The 19,320-nt window shown below is 35.7% G+C and overlaps 1 protein-coding gene across 1 annotated transcript in view; it reads right to left on the bottom strand.

Annotated features, from left to right (window-relative positions):
• The window catches only part of CDH9 (cadherin 9), a 66,635-nt gene that overhangs the window by 3,342 nt on the left and 43,973 nt on the right, over nucleotides 1-19,320 (bottom strand). The window contains exons 5-10 of the mRNA XM_063162372.1: nucleotides 15,692-15,879; nucleotides 14,162-14,415; nucleotides 12,768-12,904; nucleotides 11,266-11,387; nucleotides 1,159-1,276; nucleotides 821-1,072 (exon numbers count right to left, since the gene is read on the bottom strand). Of these exons, the coding sequence (XP_063018442.1) occupies nucleotides 821-1,072; nucleotides 1,159-1,276; nucleotides 11,266-11,387; nucleotides 12,768-12,904; nucleotides 14,162-14,415; nucleotides 15,692-15,879 (1,071 nt within the window). The remainder of the gene's footprint in view (nucleotides 1-820; nucleotides 1,073-1,158; nucleotides 1,277-11,265; nucleotides 11,388-12,767; nucleotides 12,905-14,161; nucleotides 14,416-15,691; nucleotides 15,880-19,320) is intronic.

Here is a 19,320-nt window from a genome sequence, read left to right as displayed (position 1 = left end):
CTTAAGCACAGTACAGATATGTTTTATAGATATTGCCCTTCTTCTAATACCTATAGCAAATATATAGGAGGATCACAGAATTATCTTGAATCTAGGGTAAAAACTGAAAAAAAGAAAAATATATCCCCTTATAATTATATAAACTAACACCTGTAGCTTCCCATTGACCCCTTGGCAAGCTATGTTTGCTAGAACAGGTGGAAAAGTAAAGAGCTTTCCTGCAGAGTTTTACTGGAAAGTAGAGGTGATACTTTTCTTGTAAAACATGCAAGTTGAAATTTTTATGTTCTTAACACCAGATAATGAGCTAACATTTATTCTACTTCCTTCATATGTATCCACATCTTTCTAATGTTTCTACCTTCCAAACATTTGTCTGACTTCTGTTCTTATACTTATTTAATCAGCAGTTCTCACTATCACTTGGAAGAAATTGAGTATTTCTATCCTACGCTTTTGAGCTAAATATTTTCTGTACAGGAAAAATCCAAATCTTTCATCATTAAATAGCTAATATAATTCATAACATTGTTGCAAAACTTAGCATAGCCTCAGAAATAGGATTTTAAAGTTCTGGATCTAAATGAAGGTCTGATTATGGTATGAACATTACTCAAATGAGCATGGTAACTAAAACTGACCCTGTATTTTCAATTTTATTTAGTCTGAATAGCACAGTCTCACTCTTCTCACTCAGTCTTCTAAAGAATAATGATATTTTTCTAGAGGGTCATGTGAATAAGGGTTTTAAGAGCATCAAGACTCTCAAAGTGACTAGCTCTTTGTCTGGTCAAGGAGGTATCTTGTAACAGGTACCTACTTAGCAGGATGATGATGCAGAGGAGAATGGCCACCAGAGCCCCCGTGCTGAGGCCGGCAGGGAGCAGCAAGGCCTCGGCGCTGCAGGACTGCATGTTGCCCCGGCTGTCACAGGCGCACACGCGGATGGTCAGCGTGCCCGTGCTGCTCTGGATCGGGTAGTCGTTGTCAAATATGATGATGGGCAGAAGATAGGTACTCGTCTTACTACGGCTGTATCCGTTTCTTCTGGTCATAATTCCCGCTGTGTTATCTAGAATGGAAACACAGAATCAATAAGTGTTTCTGAATTAAGTTTTATGTGATATTGGGGAGGGAGATGTTAGGGTCAGCAGTTACCTTTGTTGTCTACAACAGAGAAGTTTGGATGAACAGCAAATTCTGGCACCAACTCAAAGAAAAATTTGTGTCCTCGAGCAGGCTGATCTTTGTCGATTGCACTCACAGTCTGTATGAGCTATAAAGAAAAGAGCATTTCATGCTATTTTAGAATTCTTGTGTTTCAATTCTCTGCTTTTCATGTCCCATAAAAATCCAAGGACTCTCTATCTGAAGACAAAAACTGATGTCCTAAGCCAAATATTTCCCAAATAAATACAGTAGAGGTTACAGTAAACAAATTATTTTATGGTTTAAACACATAACAAAGGATGAAAAAGAGTCCAGTCCTCACTGCAGAACAGCCATGTGCTTTGATTTGTACTCAGTATCTTGCAGTGAAACAGAAACATTTGCCCTTCTGAATAAGCCATAAACCTCCTGTGGCTTCATGTAGCAATGACAGAGAGTGCTGTGTAAACCAGTTGTTAAGTGGGTCTAATTCTCAGTCCACCTCATCTGCTCCTGGCGATAAATTGGAGTACTGCACTGGCAGGATTCTCAATTCTCCTGGGGTAATAAAAAGAGAAGCTTTACTCCCTCCTAAATTGAAACCTCTGGCTGTGGAGCTTAATAGCTGCCCTAACAAGGCCACTCAAGCCCAGCTGGGAAGGAGTGATAATAGTGCCAGAATAGGGTCAGAGCAGAGTGGGCTGAAAAAGGAGAGGCTTCAGCAGTACCTCTGGATTGCATAAGCTTTCCTCTTGCATCAAAATGTGCAAATGTGTGTACTCACGTTTATGTAGACACACATAAATGCTAAAAATTTGACTATTTTTTTAATCTATCTTCTGCTGGACTGACAGAGAGGCTAAAGGAAACAGCTACAGAACTGAGGAAGGAAAAGTTACATGGGAACAACTGAGATTTATGAATTGACTTGCAACATTTAACACCATGCCACACTGCATGAGTCACAGGAACTCCAGATAGCTCTGGGAGTGGCTGTTCCTTCATTTGCCCTTCCTGGTGGGTGTCACACGAAAGAGAATCCATAGTCCACCTTGGCTTGCAAGCACAGGCTTGCATTCAATCACAAGATGACAAAACTGGTAGCACGAGAATAGGAGTGAGTCTCAACAGAGGATGCTGTAACTCAGTACAGGTACATTACTATGCCACTTAAAGGCAGAATGAGTTCAGCAGCTAAACATTTTTCTTTCAAAGCCAATGAGAGCCAATGAATGTCTTGAGTCTTCAGGTGTTTCCAGTGTTCAGGGTGTCTTGAAATCCCACAGATAGCAAAGCCACTTGTTATCAAAGACCTTGTTTTTCTTTTATTTCCAGAGAAGGCGCAGAGTGACTTCTTCCAGAAATACAGTAATTGAAAAGTAGCACTAATATAATCTGTAAACTTTGTTGCTATCAAATAAGGAATTATTTTTTCATATATATTGCCTTGGAACATTGACCTTAATGGGACTTGAGGACAGAGTTAAATTTTTGAAGGTATTTAGTATCTCAAAGAATGAATCATTTTATTAAAGTGGTTTTTGCTGTTATCATTCAGAAACTTGCTGCTGCTGGTGTTGCACTGCACCACGAATATTTGACCCATTTTTTCTAGTTAACTTTGGATGATTGGATTGCAGTTAATAATATTGAATTATAATTTAAAAACCCCAAAGCAAAAAAACCCAAAACACAACACAGAAACAGCTGAGGGATCTGTGCTTAGCTCATTCACTTTCCAACACCTTTTTCTAAAAAAAGCACAAAATATTTTTTATAATTTCTTTTTATTTTTGAGGTATATTGAGGAACTTGAATGGTAATTTGTAAATATCAGCCTTGCACAAAAGGATGTGACTATGCTTAAAGCAGGATAATGCAGTTTTTCTAAGTGTTATATTAGAGTAATAACTACATATACTACACATAATACTTTCACTTTTAAAGCATTTAATGTTCACTGATATTTTGATTTTTTTTTTTTTTTATAATTTTTAGCTGCTTCACAAGATTAATCAAATCCTTGTTTATGGTGAAGTATCCTGTTTAGAGGGTTTCTACATTGCAGTTTATGTCAATAATTTTCCAATGTTCAATTGCTTTTGTCTTTCCTGTAATCTGCCTCTGGAAGTGTTAATACAGAAAGCAAGACCAGGATTGGGTTTAAGTTTAGTTTTCCACTGTTTAAAAATACTGCTAAAAAACCACCCAAAATTTTTTGATTGGGCTACGACATCAAATTTAAATGAGAAAATTTTCCTTTCACATTAGAACAAGTTTGAAAATACCGAAGAAATAGAAAAGTACCAGGGAGAAGACAGAATTAGAGTAAGTGACAACATTTGTGTGGTTTACAATTACTTGCTGAAAAACCCAAGGAGAAAATGTCCTGCTGCAGTAACTATCAGAAACTGTAATTGAGTATCTTGGGTCTTTTTGAGATGTAATCATTCAGTGTTTGTAAGATTTGAATCCCTTCATGTGCAAATCACATGGAGAAATACAATTTTACCAGGCGCAGAGGAACCTAATTACAACAAATAATTATTGTTGAGGGTAAAGCGGAGGGTAAAAACCCAACCTCATTACCTGATCTAACTGTTGGCAACGTGAATTGAGAACCAGCTGTTTGCCTAGCAGAGAAAAATGAGAGATTAAAAGAACAATGAGAAACCATGATTGCAGGTGAATTGTTCCAAATGATGAACAGGTGAAAGGAAATTAGAAATCTTATCTAATTAAGGATTTTTCTTTTTCACTTTTATAGCTGTAAATAAAATACAATGCTGTCAGTGATAATCACCACAGAAATGAAAGTAGTCTGGCTATTTTTAAGTATCTCATTTATATGAAGAAAAGTTAGTATTCTTTTGTGTACATTTTGTGATTTCATTTCAGTAATATATTCACCCATTTTGATGCACTTAGGGACATTGAGGTATGATCACTCTTCATCAGGACTTAAGAGCAACGTCTCTGATGCTGTAAGATTTATGACAGAAGAGTTATTTCAAGAAAAATACTTTTACTCAAATATATTTCAAGCAGATCAAGCTTGGAGAAAATAAAACCATTCTCATTATTTTCTTTCTTTCTTTCATAGCTTCCCATGTGAATGAGCATATTTTAGAAAATACAGCAGTATTGTCACTATTTTGAGAGCTGCCTATGCATGTGCATGAGCACTTCTGTGTATTTAAAAAGAAACAGTATCATACTCTTGAGTGGATCTTAATGGGTCAGTTCAAGTTTTTAGGGTCACTTTTCTTTGAAGATAATGAAAATTAAAACATAGGCATTGACATCAAGTTTTTTACATTCAGGACAAGATATTTGTAGCAGTTTGACAATGTGAAAAAGTAGCAAGAAGAATTATTCCCAATGGGAACTTTTCTTGATGATCTTGGGACCAGTGCTCATTTAGCCATGCTGTTTAGCAGTGCTCTGACAAAGACTGATGTCTTTAATATCTTTATCAATGACATAGGCAGTGAGATCAAGTGTATCCTCAGCAAGTTTGCAGAAGACACGAGGCTGAGTAGTGTGGTTGACACAGCAGAAGGAAGGGATTCCAGAGAGACCTGGGAAATCTTGAGAAATAAATCTGTGAGAATCTCACAAAGTTCAACAAGTCCAAGCACAAGGTGCTGCACATGGTCTTAGGACAATCCTAGACAAGAGCACAGAATGGGAGAAGAGGTCATTGACAGCAGCCTTGCAGAGAAGCACTTGAGGGTTCTGGTTGATGAAAAGCAGGACATGAGCCAACAAAGACCCCGGAAGGCCAACTGTATCCTGGGCTGCATCAAAAGAGGAGCGGCCAGCAGGTCATGGGAAGTGATTCTACTGCTCTACTCTTCCCTTGTGAGATCCCACCTGGAGTGCTGAATTGAGGTCTGGAGTCCTAACCATAATAGAGATGTGAGCCAGTTGGGGTGAGTCCAAAGTAGGGAAACAAAGATGGTTAGGGGTATGGAGCATGTGTGCTACAAAGACAGGCTGGGAGAGTTGTGGTTATTCAGTATGGAGAAGAGAAGGCTCTAGAGAGATCTTATTGTCATCCTCCAGTACTTTAGGAGGTCTTATAAAAGAGTGGAAGATTGACTTCTTACACAGGCAGATTGGGATAGGACAAAGGAGAAAGATTTTTAACTAAAAGAGGAAAGATTTAGATTAGATGTTAGAAAGGAATTCTTCACTCAAAGGGCCGTGAGACACTAAACCAAGTTTCCCAGGGGCACTGTGAATGATGCATCTCTGGAAGTGTTCCAAGTGAGGATGGATGAAGCCCTGAACAACCCAACCAGTCTAATGGGTCATATTCCTGGCCATGGCCAAGGGAGTTGGAACAAGGTGGTCTTTGAGGTCCTTTTCAATTTAAATCATTGTATGATTTCATTATTCTATTTGTTTCTTTCATGATTAAGACAGAGATTCTGCTAAAGGGTTTGGACCTATTTTCCACTGATTTTTTTTTTTCAAACATGGAAATACTTCAATTACAGTCCTGTTTCATATTGTTTGGTTTTTTTGACCTGGATGCTGTGATTTTAGGACTTGCACCACAGTCAAAACTATGATTGTAGTTTATGTTCAGGCTATTTTACAGTTATTCGTACTTATGTCTGAAAAAGTGGTTGGGGGTGAGTGAATGGCCTAAAAACAGATTGCTTCTATGTATCTCATACATCCTTAGGCAAAGGCTACTCTTCAAGATGTTTTAAAGACAGCAAGCAAGTAGAAGCTGGCTGGGGGAATTCTGAAATAGGAAGGGTCCCTGTGCACTTCAGAGCATGCTGTTAGCGTTCCTGAGGCTGCACTTGTACACACAGAGAGCTGCACAAGTAGAAGGTTTTGGTTGTAGGCTCAGCCTTGGGAATGCCTTTAAAAGAAATGTAGGAACCATTAAAGCAAATGCTAAGCTTTATAGCACAGAGGTCAGCACCATCTGGATGCTTTTAAGATGGGTTTTTCGGTGTGTGCTGGCTTGCATGTCATGCAAATAAATGGCTGTTGCACCTTGGCTCCAGGGTGTACTCTTTAAAAACTACAGCCACATGTTTTGAAAAGTTCCTTGGAGAAACATGAACAAGATGAGATCCACGGGTGGGCACATGCAATATACTTTCACGTTAAACATTTCTACTAATAAAACAAAACCTGAGACAAATAAAATGTTTGCAAAGAAGTTTGCTGCTACTTCTTTTCAAAACAGTAATGTATTGTTGGTTGTTATTTTATTTCTACACCTTTTTCTTTTTCAAAATTCTTTCTTTCAAAATTTACTATATATGGTGAAAAGTAATGTCACTTTCACAGAAATTTAAAGATGGTCTGTGTTGTAGATCACCTTTCTGAAGTTTAAATACAACATGATTATCATATAAAAATTGTACTTCCACTTACAAAGAGTACTAGAGAAAGATATTGTTAAGGTACAGATACAGTAATAACTTCTGAATTTTTGTTGTTTCTGTATGTAACAGAAGAGAGGACCAGGCTTTTAATCCACTTGAAGCATTTGGGCTTTCATTTTTTTATTATATCATGCTCTTAGTTAAACCTGATCGTTGTACAGCAGAGAAATAAAAGTAATAAAAGACTTAAAAGTATCTCTAAGCACTTGAGAAAGAAATGTCTAGGAACTGTTAGTGTTGGTTTTTGTCTAACATTTTTTAAGAAGTGGTGTAGAAGAGAACAGAAATTCTGTATCTCAAAACACTGGCTTTCTTGAAAGTTGTTGAACTTCTTTGGTGCTGCAAATGTTTCTCTAGGAATCTGGTAAGACCTCACCACTTTGTCTGCAATAAACTATGGGGAAAAAATATCCTGTGAGAGAGACAATGTATGGCAATCATGAGAACAATGTGTGCAAATGTTATGGGGAAACAATGGAAGAACAGATTTTTTTCTCCTATCCTTTCCTCCTCTTACCCCTTTTCCTGCCTGTATGATCTGGTAGGGTCAATCACTAGCTAACTTTGAATGTATTACTAACAGCAAGCATAAATAAGCATCACAGAGGTTAAGTAAAAGACGCGATGGTATGGCCCATAGGAGTGTTTAAAAATCAATGCAGCTGTCAGTGGATGTCCATCTTGCACTTATGCGGCCTGAGTGATCACACTTGTACAGACACAATTCTAGGCTGTACCCCTGTAAGGTGCTAGCTGCAGAAAACTGTCTCCATCACACATGTGCGAGCTTGAATAGATGCCTGTCACTGCACAAAACTTCACATTCAGTAATGCAAAGCAGTTTGGTTTCCAGAGCTTGGCTCTGTTCCACAAATGTGTTGGCAGTTTTAAGCAGGACTGAATGCTTATCCAAATTTGGAAAACTCTCACTTCAATTCTTACTTAAAAAGAAAGACTGTTAGCATGGGTCTCTCACTAAAATAAGCCAAAAGGTGTCTACCTAGTGAAGCAGCTACAATGTATATAAAGGCATGACTGATAATTAGCAATGCAGGCTTGAGAAAAAGTGATCTCTCTCTGCTTCATTTTAAAAAGAGAGGGAGGGTATGGAGAGCAATGAAAAGAAAAATCAGCCAGATCTCTGAAGGAGGAAACAAACTTTCTACGTTCTGTTGTCTGAAAACCTGTGAATGGCAGGAAAAATATTGCATCAGTGGGGGAAAGTAGTGACCCATGTTGTATTCTTGATGAATGTTGAAATTCGCTAAATTTTTGCCAAAAAAAAAACTTTTCAATAAACTATGGAGCTAAACTTTTACCAACAAGTTATGCAGTTAAATCAGTCTCCTTCTCGAGTATATCTGCCTGGTTTCCATGGAGAGTACTCATCCTCTAATCCAGCTAAAAAGACCCAATTAATTCCTGTGACAAGGGTATGAGAGACCTTGTGCCAAAGCCTTCCCCACAACAGTCCCTGGGGCTTCAGGATTAGCAGTTTCTAAATTCCATGAGAGGAAGTCTGCTCCCTATTTTTCTTTAGCCTGTGTACTAGCCAATGAAATAAGATTCTCATGTTGACAAAAGTGTTTCAGCCTAATGAACACACATTTTTATTAACCTTTTATGATAAGGTTTATCCCCAGTTATACCATAGTTGCTTGGACACAAAAGAGTAGGAGACTCTGTAGGATTTTCTTTCCTCTGACCCTCCTAAGGCTATCTGAAAACCACAAGCGAAGCATCTAATATCTGTTGATGCTGAGAATGAGTACTGTTGCCAGGTGGCAGAGAAACAATATTTGATCATTCTGATGCTTCCTGATGTACCTGAAACTTAGAAAGGCGTGCGACTAATAGCTGGTCCTGGTTTAAAAAAAAAAAAAAACAAAACCAAAAACCTAAATATATTTATCTTCTCAGCCTGATTTTTTTGTTATGGCACCAGATGCAGAAGCAGTGCAGTGATGTGTCAGGAAACAATAATGGTTATAATCAAAAAGCTGGTTTGGGAGATCTCTAAAATGGGTTGGAATAGTAAGAAATGAACATATGTTTCCATTTTTCTTGTACTATACAGGGACTGCTAGACATGAGCAGTACAGGTTCTTTGGAACTTAGCACACTTGGCCAAAGCATTCAAGTTCATATTTCTATATTCATTGTTATTTTAAGCACCAAAATAAAAGTACTCTCATGTATTGAAGGTAGTCTCTCTTCTGAAATACTAAGCCAATTATGCATAAATGTTCAGATACAAACTCCGGTGCCTCTCTTGAAGACCTCAGCTGTTAAGAAATTGAAAGCCAAATTGAATCTCTCATTTTTCTATGGCTACACTTGGTGCACACTCTATTTCTAGTATTTTTGTGAGATTTTCCAATGAGGGAAAATAATTTCTGAAATTATATTGGTAAATTAGATATGTAGGAGGTCTGAAAAACGACACGCATACCTATTGAATGGGTCTCTGTCATATCTGCTATTAGGTAAGTACAGAATTTACCAGAAAGGTAAATGATATTTCATACATTCATGGGTATTTCACCAAGTATGTTAGACTAGATGGAAATTGCATTAAGGAAATTGACAACCAGTCTGCCTGGACTGAACTTCTTCAAATATATGACAAAACCTGTGTTTGCTGGTTGGCAAAATTGCACCAGATTAATTTCAATTAGATCTTAATTTCTCAGCTTTTGAAACATTCTTTATGTTATGCAAATAAAATACATGACTCACTTTTCTACCAGTCATCACACTCAGATTTTAAAATTTATTTACCTCAATTTTGTCTTGTGTAATGAGACATTGTTACAGTAACAGAATTTAGGTTCTACGGCATCTGTTTGAACATAACAGCTGGAATTATCTGAATGCATTCAGCTTAAAAGTCATAAAGTAAAACAGCCTAACAGCCTAAGTAAAACAGGGTCTAACAGCCAAAAGCTTGGAGAATTTTTGTACCTTCTCTAAGGCTTGAACTGTAGTCTTAAGTGGCAATTTATGTCACTGGTTAAGACAGGACGATGTGATTATAAACCTTAGTTGTTATGAAAAGCACTCTCTTTTCAATTTTCTGGTATGATAATTCCTTCCACTGTTTTAATTTAATTCATCGCTTCCTTTGAAGTATATTCATCTATTTATATCATTTACATGAAAAATAGTAAAACATTCTTTAAAAAAAGAATAAAAAAGTTGTCAAATAGCTCTTCAAAGGGAAGTGATTTTTTTTAATCAAGGTATCTTCTTCCATCCTAACCCATTTTGCCTGAATTCTGATATTATATTTAATGAATGAAACATAAATATAATTTTATGCGGTCTTCTTATAATCCATTGTGTCTTTTTTTTTCTCCATTTTTTATTTATTTTTCTATCTGTTAAAAAATTTATAAAACATCACTTGAATTGGATCAGAATTGAACAAGACACGTTTTCTTGCTCTGCATAGGTTTCTGCAATACCTGAAAAACTAAACTCATCTTAGGTACCATCTATGCTACCTTCAGTGAGGCCTCTGTGACTTAAATAAACACTGGTAAAAAAAATCAGGTAAAACATGAGCATGGTTCCTGATGCCTATCCATATCTCCCATCTTCATGAAGTCCTTGAATATTGCGTGGTCACTGTGCTCTAAAGAAAAACAAAATATTATACATTCTGATCCTTTCCACATATTTTCTATGAAGCCAGACTGTTTTGGCTGGATGATGACAGCCTAAAGCTGGTGAGCCATGAGGATAGACCTAAGCTCCTCTTAGGGCTTCATCCTGGCTTGGCTCTCCTACAGTAGAAACCCACTCATGTTTGTGTAAGTGAAAATAATGATCTCAGCTTTTTTCTTCCAGTCAAAAATTAATCAGTCTAGAGAAGAGGCTCACATGTGAGCCATTTTAGAGAGATAATCTTAGAGTACCCTCTCTGTTACAAAATCCACTTCTTTGGTAAATCTTGTAAAGAAAAAATCTTTCTTCACAAGATTTTATACTGAAGGACTGACTAGCATTAGCATAAATAGATGATGTCGTGAAGGCAGCAATATTAAGACATTTTTGTAATATGCTGGCTCTGAGTTCTCTTGGTTTATCTACTTACTTGAATCCAAATAATCACTTTGTTTTATCCTTAACTTTTTTTCTTGTGTCTTAGAATTTTACAGAATTCTGAGACAGTTTAGAAAGGGATATATGTGATCTTTGACCAGACTCAACACAATGCCAGACTGAGTTATAACCTACAATGGAAACAGTTACACTGCCCTTTATTTTTGAAAAAGCTTGGTTTACACACCTTCTTAACTGAGACATAATAAAGATTTTCCTGCCGCATGTACTTGAAGGTGTTGCTACATTAACTAAGCCAATGATAAAAATCCAGAAATAAATGTAATTATTGTACAGCATAAAGCATTTTTTAGCATTATGCAAACCCATTTCTGAAAAATATTTTCTGGTATTATAAATGAAAAATCACCTAAAAGTATCATTTTTTTATTATATCCTATGCTATTGTACTAGGATATTATCTTTCATCTTTTATGTCCTTTTTGGAATCAACTTGTATTTTTTGCAGAAGATAGGAAATTAAGAGGCTGGGTTAGTCTACTGCTGTTCAAACTAATATGTTGAATTCTTCATGATGGCACTGCAGGACAGTTTCCTTACAAGTCCTTTGGTAATATCAGTATTGGTTTACCTGTCCTGCTTTTGCATTTTCACAAACAAATGTTTCATAGTAGTTGGCAAACTCTGGTGCATGATCATTTATGTCTAAAATCCGTATGAAGACAGGTATTTGGCTACTTTGTTTAGGGTTATCTGAAAAAAAGAAAAAATATTACAATAAAAAGAGATATGTATATGAAAAAATCCAATACTTTTTTTCCAAAAGATATTAGAAATGTTCAATTTTCTTGATTATAGTAAAACAATTATATTTCATTTTCTGATGACATACATTACATATACATAAAAGTCCTATGTATAATTGAAACAAGTTTTTCTATTGTTTTATATATATATATGTGTACATATCATATAAAGTATGCTCAAATTGATTTACATTAAAAACAGATCACTGAGTTGTTAGGGAGTTGTATTATTTATATCAGTTCAACAAATAATTAATTGCAAAAGTTGTTCCATGAGGCTGAGCTGTTAAGAACATTTACTTTTTCAAATCAATAAAGCAGTAAAAGAGTGTCTGTGAACAACTCTACCACCACAACCACACACAAACACGAAACCATAAAAAACCCAAACCAGTTTCCTTTCTCCCCTAACTACAAAAAACAAAATAATAAAATGATTTATGCAGGATATGATCATCAATCAATCTTCACAAACCTCCAAACACAAGGTATTGCCAGAGAGGATTCTCACACTATGCATATTGAAAATGTAGAACATTTTTAACCAAACATTGAAAAGTATTTAAGAGGAAAAGGTAAAAGATATAAATCTTTCTGAAAATGGGGATATGATTCATCTCTCCACATTACCCAACTCCCAGACTCTTAAGCACATTGACTCCAGGGGAATCTATAGGAGAATAAAGGAAGGCAGAAAAGTTTTTCCCTAAAATCATATGTTTTCCCCTTTGATGACTGTTGCCTCAGAAAAAAGGTTTGCAAGAGACATCTAGCCTGAAAGTATCTAAGAGAATAGTAAAGAATCCAGGTGAAAGATTAAGCCCACAGTTTACTTCAGATATGGAGGGCAAAAAATTTCCCTAGTCTTGACTTCAAACAAAGCCATTTTCTGAGATAAGTTAAATCAGCTGAGGTAAAGCATAATTTTTTTCTCATTTACAAAGGTTATTCTGACAATGTATTTGTATGTCAGGGGCATTTTTTCTCCTCTTCCCCAAAGATTTTCCCAAAGACTTAGCTCGGGATAGAGTCAGTGCATCACACCTGCACCAAATTATTTTATGTGAATTCTCAAGGAACCAGTTAACTTATCTAATGTATATTGTACACGGCTTTATTGAGCCTGAGAGTTCCTAAATATCTTTGTGAAAAATGGGCAAAACATAGCTTAAAATATAAATTGGACTTTTATATGTATGTTTAAAGATGTCTTGTCTATCAATAGTATCTGGATAAGAGCAAAACAAGGTAAGTCATAGAAACTGTAGAATTTAATTATTTTCTCAGTTCAAATATTCTTCTGAGATAAATTTTATCTTCATCTTACTGATTTCAGTTGCTATGACAGTGATGTTGTGCCAGGGAGTTTCTTCTCGGTCAAGTGGCTTCGAGAGGAATAAGGATCCATTTCCTGAATAGATGTTGAATATTCTGTCAAGGTCAGTGTGTCGATCTACAGAATATCTGTCAAGACACAGTAAAATTGAGCATCACAATCTCCCATTGCAGTCTCCAGTTTTGCTCACAGCCACCTCTAAAAGTTTTCCAATTTTAACTGTGCTTGATCAAGAATGTTTTCTTTCCAAATAACCTAAGTTTTCCCTTAACTACCTGCATGCTACAAATACTTAGAAACAATTTTAAGACTAGTGAGGAGGATGAAGACAAAACTTAATGTCGGTGGTTTTTAGATTGATAATTGAAATTACATTTTAGCTCATAAAGTGAATTTAGGACTACTAACTAAAAGTGAACTTTTTCAGGTAAGATTTTTTGCAAATTAATTTTGCAAATTAACCAAAGGACACATATTGCAGACACAAGAAAGTATCAATTTAAAAAAATCTATTTTTGAGGTGTCACAAGAACCACAAACATGAGAGAAAAATCTTTCCATTACTTGTTCTTTAATATGAAACTTCTTAAAATCTTGTTTTGTGATGCTTGTTTTTGCTTTGTTCTTACCCAGTGAGAAAAACTTGGTTTACAGCTGTTTTCTAATCAGCCTAGTAGCTGGCAGTCATTATCAGGTTAAACTGAGATTTTATACATATTTTTCTTTAAAATATTTTATTTTCCTCCTCCTCCCACACCTCCTACTTCAACACATACTGCTGTAGGACATAGAAAGCTTGTTCAGAAATGCAGAGATCAATTTTCATAATCACTTGCATGGTAAATAGACAAACTTAAGTGCCTTGTTTGTCACTGCAGATAATAATAGCAGATTGGTAACAATTACAGCAATTTTGCAGCACTGAACTCTTAGTTCTAATTGTTATTACTTTCTTGCAATCATTTCTTATTCAATATACTGTGATCATTAAATAGTTAAGTTATGGAACATGGATGCTATGTACAGAAGTGTGACTGTCATCAAGTATCAGGGAGCTCAGAAATACAAAATTTTGAATGTTTTAGATAGTATAAAAGAATAATTTTATGAACAGCTTGGCTAAACTACTAAAACATGCTGGCAATTAAGTGCTGACATTTCCTTTCTTTTTACCTGGTTCCTGTAGACTGTTCTTAAAAAGCATTCTCTGCACCGCTCATTGTGCTAATTGTATTTGCCTTCACAAGCTCGCACAGACATTTCTCTTGGACACTTTCCAACAGCCCCCATGTGCTTAATTACCCAAAGAGCCTCTTTCTACCTTGCACTCTCATCGTTCTCTGTTGACCCACATCTAAAGAATTCTATATTGTATAATGGCTTACTTTATTGCATTCTTTGCTATATCTGGGTCTTGGGCGACAACCTGCCCAATAATGCTTCCTTCCTTGGCATCTTCGTCTACCTCTATTAAATACCAGGGTCTGCTGAACACTGGAGGTTCATCAATGTCTTCAACAGAGATTTTGACAAAAGCCGTGTCTTTGAATGGCCCCAGCTGAAGAAAACGAGGATCAGGATGAGCGTTGCTTGCTTCTACTTTCAGGGTATATAACACCTTGTTTTCAAAATCCAGATGCTGAGGAGCAAATAATAATAATAATAAAGAAAATTACATCACCTTAAGAAAAATATGAGTAAGTTTTACAGTCTAAATCGAAAGGTGAAACATTTTTAGGAGCAAAAGCTCAAAATTTTACTCCATCTTGGAGAAGATGGAATATATTAGATCTTATTCTAGAAACTAAAATTAAGAATTATTATAGGATAGCAAGGCAGTTATTAATTGTTCAGGTTCCTGAAAAAACAGGAGGCTTTGACTTATGTAAAAATATAGAAACATGGAAGTTTTACTCAGTCCACAACAAGGAGTTGTGTAAAGTCTTATTTGTCTCATCACATTGGCAGTAAAAAGAGCAATTATCCCAGTTCTTAAATTATCTCTGTCCTATTTATCTTTTACTTTCTTTCACCCATTACCATCTACAGTTTGGCACTAGGAACACACCAGACTTGTCCCTGGTCTCCATGTTCCTCAGCAAAAAGAAAATCTGTGAAGTTTGATTTTCAATCCACATGACATTTACATCATGCATATCCATATATGTATATGTAGGTAGACCTTCATAGAGACATATAAATAAACAAGTATATGTGTTTCCAAATATGTTTATAGATTGGTATTTTATTCATAGGTAGTTATCAATTAGTGTTACTGATATATTTAATAACATTAAAATCAATAAAAGGGTTCAGAGTTTAAGAGGCTGAATTCTGAAAAGGAACCAATAATGTTGTCAGACATGGGATTCTGAATTAAACTTCTGTAAATGTCTTTGCTCTTTGGAGTTTCACTGACATCATTTGTAACAACTGAAGTATCACCAAAACTGGAATTAAAGCAAGACAGATTTTAGGTACTAGGGATAACTGGCTGTTGAACAGATTAGAGAGGGAGAGTTTAATCTCAGACGCGCAAATTCATCAAGGTCCAGGTAAGCCTACCACTCTTGTAAGTCTTAGCACAGCAATCCAGCTGATAAACCCCACTGTGAACTGAACCTCTCCAAGTTTTCACAGCCCTAATTTGAAAGTACTGTGTGTGAGAGTCTATATATTGAACAGACAGCAGCCCCTGAAATATTGCTTTATGTGAAGTGACATGCCAATAAATTTCCCTTGAGACTTGAAAATAACAGATACCTGCTGAAGAAAGAGAAGAACAAAACTAATACAACAGCTCCTTGGCAGCCTGACCCCTTGTGAGATCTACCCTCCCTTCCCCTGGAAAAAGAAAAATAACCGTAACACCTGAAGAGCTAAGTACATATAAAAGAGAGGGAGAAAAAGTAAACCTTTTTGACAGTTATAATCCCTTCCTGTGTGTCCTTGTCAGTGATGATATCAAACATGTCTGATCCATCCCCATTGGAGATGCTATACTCAATCTCTGCATTTTCTCCCACATCGGGGTCATTGGCTTTAATTCTGCCAAGAGGAGTCCCAGGTGGTGCAGATTCAGGAGAGCTGAACTGGTAGGAGCCTAGAAGAGCAAAATCAAACATTTATTGTTTTGAGAAATATTTTTTTCCTGAATAAAAATTATCTTCAATTTCAACTAGATTTTTTAAAGTAACTTGAAGTTCCAAACACTGTAAGAAGAATGCCACTAGTCATCACACTAAACTTTAAAACAAGATTTGGAGTTGATTGACAAGCTGTCAAAATATTCAATTTTTTCTTCAAAGCCATATAACACTTCTTTTTTTTCTTCAGTTTTAAGGGACAAAGGTGCAAAACAGTGAGGTACCAGTTCTTACCCTGATTATTAGCACTATATATATATATATATATATTTATCTAGAAATGTTCCTAGATATATTTAGAACTAGGAAAGGATTTTGTTTTGTTCTCTCAAGGTTGTTCTCAAATAAGAGCTGTAGAAATCTGTGAGGATTTTGGAAAGAGACTAAAATAGAATAACCTTTTCTTTTAATTACTTTGAAATATATTCCAGTAAATGTTCTGTTTGAAAATAATAAATTCATTTGTTATTGATAATACATGGTAAAGAGTCATGGTAAAGGGCATTTGGACACGTGTTCATGTTAATTGTTATTTTTATTTTTATAATCAGTCTTCTATAAAGAAATCTGATTACACAGACCCTTTACGCTCGCTTGTGTGTATGAAGAGTGAATTCAAATGTACTTTCTGACAACTTTTTTTTTTTAAATCTAATTTTAAAGACATGCTGTAGCAGAAAAACTATTAATTTCTTCACCAGGAAGAGGGAGACATAGTAGATGTTTCCTCACTAGCAAGACACAAAAATAATCAAATTCAGTATTTTCTGTTATTTGCTACCAAGAAAATGTAAAAAAATCCAAACACATCTGATGAGTTCATATTTTGCACATAACATGCCAAAATCTAATGTTCCTTTTGTTCTGTTTTTTCATGTAAATTCATATTATTTTACTGAGTGAAGTAGTAGCATTGGAGAAATACCTTTAGAATGTGACAAAATTAGTGTCCAATAAAGGGTACAACCTTTATTCAAAGGATCCAAAGAAGACACATATAAATTATATTGACTTGTAGTAAAGTACAGTCAACTCTCCTTGTTGCAACAACGCTATTTCCTCTATTTACACGCCCTTTTAAGGCACCTAAAGGATCCTGACCTGTTCCATTTAATACAAGGAATGTATCAAAATTCTACATGCAGAATGAGTTTCTGTCCCCAGTTGTAAAGACTAAGTACAAAAGAGAGTTCCTGAAAACACCTTGTATTTATATAAATGTGTAGCAAAATGGAAGCTAATGCTTGATGCTAAATTGTGATTGCTGTTCCAAATTCAAGGTTGTAAGTGAAAACTCAGCAGCAGCCTATTTTTCTGTGATCCACACAGACTAAAATGTATATTGTTCCCTCAAACCAGTCTGCAAATGGGATGAAAGGTAGGATTCCTGGCAGCTAAATCATGAGTTTCAAGCCTTGAACCCTTGAAAATTCAAGGGTTTGGCAGCTGAGCCAGATCTACCATAAGAACAGATTCAGTCATGGTACTTATTACTCCTTCCAGATAAATACCTCCCTTCAGTGCTTTTTTTGTTTGAAAGCATTCCTACTTTTGTGGTGCTGTGTGAATGCTACACATTTCAGGATGTGAGATGGCTATTTGGTTTGGAGTACAATAGAATTCAAAATGTGTTAATACCATTTAAATTCCATTTAGGCCTATGTCTTCTAATTTTCCACGACTACTTTTAGGAAAAAAAACAAAACAGAAAATGTTTCTTCTTGATGCGGTCTGAACAACCACTACTTCACAGTGCCATTTCACTTTCTCCAGTCCCTCTAAGAAATCCATTTTTTGGTCCTAAATACCTTGATATCAACTGGAGTTGCTTGCAACTGCCGTTCACCTGCTACTTTGGGAAACAATTTCACTTATTGTTGCTTCACATAAGAGAAAAAGGAAGACAAATGCTTTCATAAAAAGCAAACTTCCAGAACAGATAGTTTTTTGAAGGTGTACCCCTCATCGTAACTACCCAAGAAGAAATCAAATCTGCGTGATATTTCTCTTTCTTTGATTTTCTAGAAAGTGTAAAACCCACCCTGCTGAGGAGAAAGAAAATGAGAGGGAAGGATCACCAGCACAACTGAAATTGCAGCATTGGAAGATCCCACAGCAAGCCTTCTGTAAGTGTGTTTCAGTGATGTTCAAAGTAGAATACTAGGGAGAACACTGAGGCATCAAATTGTGTAAATTTCTCCAAAAAAGTACCCATCCTGAAGTTTATTGAAACAATTAGAAAAGCTTTCATAGACTTGAAGTTTCAGTTAATTTTGAAAGAGCATTCTTTTTCAGAAGAACACAGGCTAAGGGGACTGGAAACCTTAAATTATTTTGTAGTTCTATACATTCTTCATTCTTTCTTTTATCTTATTTGATTTTATTCAACAGTGAGGTTTACAATGCAATGTGCCACCATAAATTATAGGTTAGGTTCCAGAATTTCTATTTGCCAAAATATTTTAGGCTTGCATTATGCCATACATTTTTAAAAAGTATCCCCTCATGAAGTTGAACAGGAAGTTCAGTTAAAAATTGATGTTTGAATTTACCATGGGAAGGTGATTGTCATTAAGTGAACTCTGAATGTGAATTGAAATTATATTTCTTTATGAGAGTTGTATATTTCTTTATGAGAGTTGTATATTTCTTTATGAGAGTACTTCCCCTCCCCTCTCTTCTTTTAAAGCAATGTGTTATCATGGATAGAGATTAAAACAGTAATTTATAATTCCAAAGATCCATTCTTCCATGCTGTCAGAGTTTTCCAATATTTTTTTTTTTAAACTGCACTAGGTTGAACAGTTTGTACTATTCTGGGTGTACTTATTGCCATGGTACTGAAGAGCTTTTCAAGTCCAGGAGAGCATTTTATAAATCAGCTCTCTTTGTTCAGTCCTTAGTGGATCCGTAAAGAGAGCCAGGTCTCTCATCAGTGTGAACAAGCAATTCAAATTTTATTATGTGGACACTTTTCTGGCAGGCACTGAACCAAGGCTATAAATTTCTCCTATCTGCAGCCTATCAAACAGTTATCAGACACAGACCGTAACAACATGAGATTAAATTTAAACACTGTCCTAGGATAAAAAGATTTTTGTAGGGTATTACTCAGAAGTTTTCTGTGTGGTGCTGCTTTCTGCTATTTGCTATTTTTTTCTTGTACAAAGATACTTTTAAAAAAATTTATTTTATTGTGTCAGACTGGCCTAGATTATCATAAACATTCAAGAACTGAACACAGATTGCTAGTACCTAAACCAAATGCTTAGACTGCCAGCAGAACAAATTACCTGATCAACTCTGCCTGTGGAAGTCAGAACATTAGAAAACCTGCAATGTATTTGCTTGCTTCAACACAGGGAACTAAAAGAACAGATCCTTATATTTTGTAGCTA

Source organism: Melospiza melodia, chromosome 1 (assembly GCF_035770615.1).
Source record: "Melospiza melodia melodia isolate bMelMel2 chromosome 1, bMelMel2.pri, whole genome shotgun sequence".
Lineage (NCBI taxonomy): Eukaryota > Metazoa > Chordata > Aves > Passeriformes > Passerellidae > Melospiza > Melospiza melodia.
This window is presented reverse-complemented; position numbering and strand designations above follow the sequence as displayed.